This window comes from Suricata suricatta, chromosome 13 (genome assembly GCF_006229205.1).
Source record: "Suricata suricatta isolate VVHF042 chromosome 13, meerkat_22Aug2017_6uvM2_HiC, whole genome shotgun sequence".
In the NCBI taxonomy this organism is placed as follows: Eukaryota; Metazoa; Chordata; class Mammalia; order Carnivora; family Herpestidae; genus Suricata; species Suricata suricatta.
Genome location: NC_043712.1, coordinates 13052297 through 13058296, shown reverse-complemented (window position 1 = coordinate 13058296; position 6000 = coordinate 13052297). Strand labels below are relative to the sequence as shown.

At 56.8% G+C, this 6000-nt stretch overlaps 1 protein-coding gene across 2 annotated transcripts in view; it reads left to right on the top strand.

Annotated features, from left to right (window-relative positions):
* Positions 1-326: 326 nt before the first annotated feature.
* GSN (gelsolin) overlaps positions 327-6000 on the top strand; it is a 43636-nt gene continuing 37962 nt past the window's right edge. Inside the window, exon 1 of one of the 2 annotated variants that reach the window (XM_029919729.1) lies at positions 327-417. Coding sequence is in view for 1 of the 2 variants with exons in the window: in XM_029919725.1 (XP_029775585.1) it covers positions 4200-4241 (42 nt within the window). In the remaining variant the exon portion in view is untranslated. Of the gene's footprint in view, positions 418-4150; positions 4242-6000 lie in introns of those variants that run through there. The other variant, XM_029919725.1, reaches the window with a different exon arrangement.

The window sequence follows — 6000 nt, the reverse complement described above, 5'->3', positions numbered from 1 at the left end:
CTTTGTCTCTGAGATGTCACTGGGAAGCAGGGTGACAGACCTCTTCTGGGCAAGCCGAGTGGACAGAGCTAGAACGAGCAGGTAGAAGCCACAGGGAAAGAGATTTTAGCTCCTCCTAACAACAGTTCTTTCAACCGGCCAAACTCTTCAATGGCTGGTCTACGGCCTTGGCAGGAAGTGAGTTCCCCCATTGTGTGAGGTGTAAAAGTAGGAGCTATGTGACCATGGTCGGGGGGTGCTGGGGACGAGTGGAATATCAGATGGGGATTTGACCAGATGACCTTGAGCACCTGACATTGAGCCTCTTGGCCCCTTATTTACAGGTCCTGCCAATAACCCGCTTATCCATCAGTGCTTCCGCCGTGGTCCCGGCCCCTCTGCCCGGAGCAGCCGTCTTGCCCCGCACAGCCCTGCGAGGTAGGTGGAGCAGTGCAGACACCCCTGAGTGTCCTAAACCCAGCTCTGGCCGCCCAGGGGGTCTGGAGGAGACAGTGGATTCAAAGGGAGTCCCTGAGGTTTCTCTGGGGAAGCTCGGAGTGTGTTTCTGCCCAGTGCCTCGTTTGCTCCTCGCCTGCCTGGAGAGGGAGGCAGGGGTGGGGTCCTGTGGGGAAGAGACAAGGAAGGGCTGGGCGCCGGGCCGTGCGAGTTCTCACTGTGTGGCTGCAGGACGATCGATTTCCCTCTCAAGGCCTCCGTTCGCTCTTCTCTTCCGAAAGAGGGTGGATTCCCTGGAGGTCCATAAATTCTCTTCCGAGAGGTGAGAAGAAGCCGGGCGTGGCTGCCAAGTCTCGGGCTTGTTGACCAGAGGAGGAGGACCCAGGGTGTGTGGGCCACACGGCAGGTGGATGAGTCATCCCCACCTGGGACAGCTGGCAGGGTGGGGCCCACGTGACCGTCAGAGTCGCTCTCCCACTGGAGGAGGCCGCCCTGCAGCTTTCTGGGCGGGGAGCAGGAGACCCCCTTCACCACCCAGCCTCTGCCTCGGTCTCTCCCCCATAAAACAGGTGTATTGGTCTCCCACCCACACACCTCACAAGGCTGCCGTGAGCACTATACAAGCCTAGAAGGAGCTTGGTGAGCTGTGAAATGGGAAGGATCACGAGCAGAGGGGGAAGCGCGCCTTCCAGGGCCACAGCAGAAGTGAACTTCCAAGAGCAGCTGTCTGGAGAGCCAGACAACGCCCCTCCAGCTCATGACATCACTCTCGGTGGCCAAAAGGAGAAGGGGCCGCATGACTCCAGGGTTTACTCATCTGCTGTGACCCAGCTGGCTTTGTTGGGGGGATGGGGGTGGTGACACTCGTAGGTGCTGTTCTGCTTTCTGAGAGCTCAGACGCAAGGGCCTTTGGATGGTCTCCCGAATGCTTCGTCTGCGAAGCCTCGGGTTCCTAGAAGGCCCGCTGGGCCCAGAGGTGGGACTTGGCTCACTTCAACCACACCCTGAGGGCCCTGCACACTCAGGGCCAGCCCTGAGGCTTCCCGGAGAGGAGGGATCTGGAGCCTTCTAATGCTCCCGCTTTTGAAACTGAGGCCTGACAGCTCCCAAAGCTGAATTACCCCCACAGTGATCTGTCACCAAGAAGAGTGCTATGCTCTGCCAGTGCCTTTGGCAGCGGTGACACAGGGACCCGTCTCCTGCTGTCCCCACTTCTGCAGACCCTGGCCAGCTCAGGCCCAGCTGCATACCTATTACCTAAGAGCTTCGCTCCCCTGCCCTCTTCACTGCTGTCCCCTGGCGGCGTGCCCCGCCTCACGCCCCCCTCCCCTGACCTCCCCTTCAGCCAGGGTGGCCCCATGACCTCCTACTTGGCAAAATCCGGTGGCACTTCCTCAGGTCTCTGCGTACCACCTCTCTGGACACCGGAAGCGCTCTCGCCTTGTTGGCCCTGGGAGGCCACCCCACTCAGCTTATCTCCCTCTGCCTCTGATCTTAGATGCGGCCCTGTTTCCCTGTGTCTGAGATTCACCCAGATTCTTCCCACCTTCTGGTCTTGAGTTACACATATAGGTTCATTTGTTCAACCACGTGTGCATAACAGACGCTTGAGTTGGAGAATCAGCAAAGAACAAGATTTTCGCATCCCTCGTGGGCCGTACGGTCTTGGGTCTTACACTTGGCCCTTTTACATATAACAGATCCAACCTTTCTTCAGCTGAGAGGGAAATGACAGGGGTTATGAGAGCGCATGGTGTTAGTGGGTGTGGTGGTGTCTTGTCTGGACACATGACTGAGGCCTCCCCAAGAAAGCCCAGGCCTGCAGAGGGGGCGGTGGGTGGCCGCGTGAGCAGGGAAGGGAATCCCCAGGCAGAGGGAACAACACCAGCGAGGTGATGAGGCAGGACCTTTGCATGTGGAGTCGTTGAGGAACTGGAAGACAGGACCTTACTGCAGAAGGAACTGGAGACCAGGCAGCATCCGGCCATGCAGGCCTTTGGGGGTCTTGGCCAGAATTCAGATTTTATCCTAAACCACCGGGGCGGCACTGGAAGTTCTAAGGCAAAGGAGAAGACTGGCCCAGGTTACATTATTAGCAGCAGCCCTTGCGCGAGCTGGTGCCGCGTCCCGCTCCCATGCATCCGGAGGGTGTAATTTTCACCTCTTCCACAGCGTGGCGTCCTGACACTGGGCCTCAGTCGAGGCTTTGAGGCTTGGTGTTGGTCTGTCCTGAGAAATGTGCACTTTTCGGCATTCTCTCTGCTCCTTGCAACTTTTCATTTACCCAGCCAACCTCGCTGAGCTTCTGTGCTGCGGAGGGGAGGTGCATCGGACCCTGCCCCGTGCTTGGAGATCTGGATGGTGTGGCTGAGGCCCGGAGTGAGCCAGGGAGGACTTCCCTGCTTTGTGTCAGGCCCCGGGCTTCAGGGGCACTTGGACATCCAGGGCAAGCGAGTCGCATGGGCAACAGCCACCAGGAGCCCCTGTGCTCAGAGACTAGCGAGCCGTGCAGCTAACGCAGGAAGGTGGCGCTGAGGTGGGGAGTGGCCTGAGATGTGGGGTCCTGGGCTCTCCCTCCATCCAGGGAGACGTGGACAGGTTTTGAGCTGAGGAGTGATTTGAACATTGGGATTTGAGAGCAGGTGAGAGGCGGAGGGGAGGGCAGGCGGGAGGGCATCATTATAAACTGGTCGGAGAGAATGTGTGTCACTAGGTGAAGCCTTGTCACTGCCACAGTAAAACTCTCTTCCCCTCTCTGTCCCCTGCCCTTGCTGGGTTATGTCCCCATCAGTCGCACTCCTGAGCCACCAGCACTGTCTCTTCAGCACCAAGTGTGGTTACATCCTGGGCTCCAGAGGCAACAGGTCTGAGCCTGAAACATCATTCTGGCCCCGACTTGCTAATCACATCCCTTAACCCCTTGGCCTCAGTTTTCTCATCTGTGAAATGGGGGTGGAAAGGGATTGTTGAGGATTAACCTACGGGGGGCGGGGGGTGAAGTCCAAGCATATGCCTGGTGCTCACTGACAACCTGGTTATCTTTATTTCCCTGTCCCTGTTGCAGTCCACCCCCTGGGGAGTCCTCTGTGGCCACAGATCTGCGACCAGCCCACCAGCACCTTTATCTTATGGCTGAGGAATCTGGGGCCCAGAGAGAGACAGTGACTCCTCTGGGGTCACCCAACCTTTCAGTGGCAGAGCACAGACCTGTTCATTTCTCCCTCTGGCAATTCTTATTTTTTAAAAATGCTGATAATTTAAAAAATTCCCAAGTCAACTGGGGAACAGGCAACAATGAAATGGGCATTTGGGGGATGGGGGGTCCCCCAGATATTTCCAGGGAGTATCCTGACTAGAAGGGCCCTAATGAAATCATCCAACCACCCTAGTGACATTTGGGGAAGTTGAGGCCCAGAGAGAGGTCGTGGCTCGCTCAGGCTCCCCGGAGAGTAGGAAGCAGAGAAGGGCTCACCGGGCCCACGGCCAGTGATCAGCAGTAGTCAGGCAGGCTCTTCTCCCTAGCCCACTGCCTCTTGGTTAAGAAAGTGAAGTAAAACATGAAAAATGGTTTCCTGAGGAGGTCTTGGGTTGTAATGCGCCAGTGTGTCAAGCACTGTTTCCGGAACTGTGTGTGCCCATGGGATGCCGGTGGAGTTGGCCTGGCACAGCTATTTCAGACTAAGCCGCGGGGCCCTATTTATAGGCCTGTGCGATTAGGTCGATGTGGTCGGGAGAGGCTCGCCTGCCCTGTGCCCAGCCCGGCGATGGCCGAGGAGGAGACCCTCGGGGGAGACTCTGACCCGTGGGTGAGTAGCAAGGAGTCTGGGATGGTCCCGAAGCCTGCTCAGAGGAGGGGCTCCGGGCAGGCCTCAGGGGAAGTCCCACTCCTGACTTCCATAGTCAGCCGCCCGGCAGGCCTCAGGGGAAGTCCCACTTCTGACTTTCATAGTGAGCCGCCGCCAGGCCCTCCGCAGAGACGAAACCAGCTCTGAGCTTCCCCCTCCTGCCTGGGAGCAGGCCAGGACTCCTGGCCCGCAGGCCCCTTCCCCAGCCACGCCTCTCCAAGGTTTGCCTTGCTTGGTATGGGTCACACCGCCCAGCCTTTGCCTTTGCTGTTCCCTCCTCCTGACTTGCCCGGTGGTTGCCGGCTCCCCAAAGACAAACCTCCCTCTATTCTTCAAGGCTCTGCTCAAAGGTTCCTCCTGTGTGGCTGATTAGGCCCTGGGTGCTCCCTGCCTTGTGCTCCCACTGCCCAGAGGCACTTGAATGATCATCTGAGTTCCTGTCTGCTCCCCACAGGCTGGGAGGTCCTGAGACAAGGCCTGCCACAGAAAAGAGAGCCGCATTTGCAGCTGAGAATCTTCCTCTCACCTTATTTTTGTTGCAATAGGAACTGCATGCCGGCGCATGTGGGAAGTATGCTTTACAGGGGTGTAGGAGTTAGAGCAGGACTTCAGGGTTAGGTAGCCCTAGATCCAGACCCTGCTCTGCACTTCCTAACCACGCCACCTGGGACTGAACCCTCCTGATCCTCAGTTTTTCTGCCTGCAAAATGGACGTGATGCTAGCCATGGGTTTCAGGGAAGCATTATCAATAAGAAAAAGCTTACAAATATTTATCATGTTGTGGGGTCCATAATAAGCTTCTGTGTGCAGCAGTAGGGGCTATTTACAAATGGGGACACTGAGGCTCAGAGCAGGGAAGTGCCCTCTCTAGGGTCTCCCACAAGCAGTGGCCAGTAATAGGGACCAGGTCTTTCTTGGGGTTCTGTCTCTACCTCCACCCTATGTTCTTCTCTCCTCCTTCTCTTAGTTAGCCTCCTGGGCCTATTTTGTTCCGCAGATCAGGGGAGGCTTTGTTTGGGGATTGTTTTTCCTAAGAAGTTTCCTCTGTGGTGCCACAGGATGACTCAGACCCCTGAGTCACCAGGAGGCTGAGGGCCAGGGAGGAGGAGGGAAAGGAGAGAAAGGACAAGGAAGGGGGCCCCATTTCCAGCCCTGGCTTCCCCACTGCTTGATCCACTAGGTCCGACAAGTCCCCTGTGCTGCCTGCCTCGGTTTCCCCATGTGTGAGAGGCGATGCTGGGCTTCCTGGAGTGGCTCCCAGTGCAGGCTAAGCCTCAGAATCCCAGGTGCCTGGGCCCCACCCTGACCTACAGACGCAGGCTGGGTGTGGGCCCTGGGAACCCAGTGTTGTGGGGCTCCCTAGGTGATTCTGCTGCACACCTGGGCTGCGGGGGTGTTTGGGAATGGTTCAAGGCTGTTTCCAGCTCAGAGAGGTTGCTCAGCCTCCCCTGTGACCATCTGTCCTCACTTGTCTGGCTGCGTGCTTTGGCGAATGGTGCCTAGGAAGTGCATAAGCTTTAAAGCAACAACAACAACAACAACAGCTTTTTGGAGGTATACGTTCTGTAAATTGTCAAAGCAAATTTACATGTAATTGACACACACATAATTCACCCGTCTTCATTAATTCAGTGAGTTGTAAATTTACAGAGCTCGGTCCCCATCATCACAATCCAGTATGAGAATGTTTCCGTCACCTCTAATCACCTCTGTCCCATA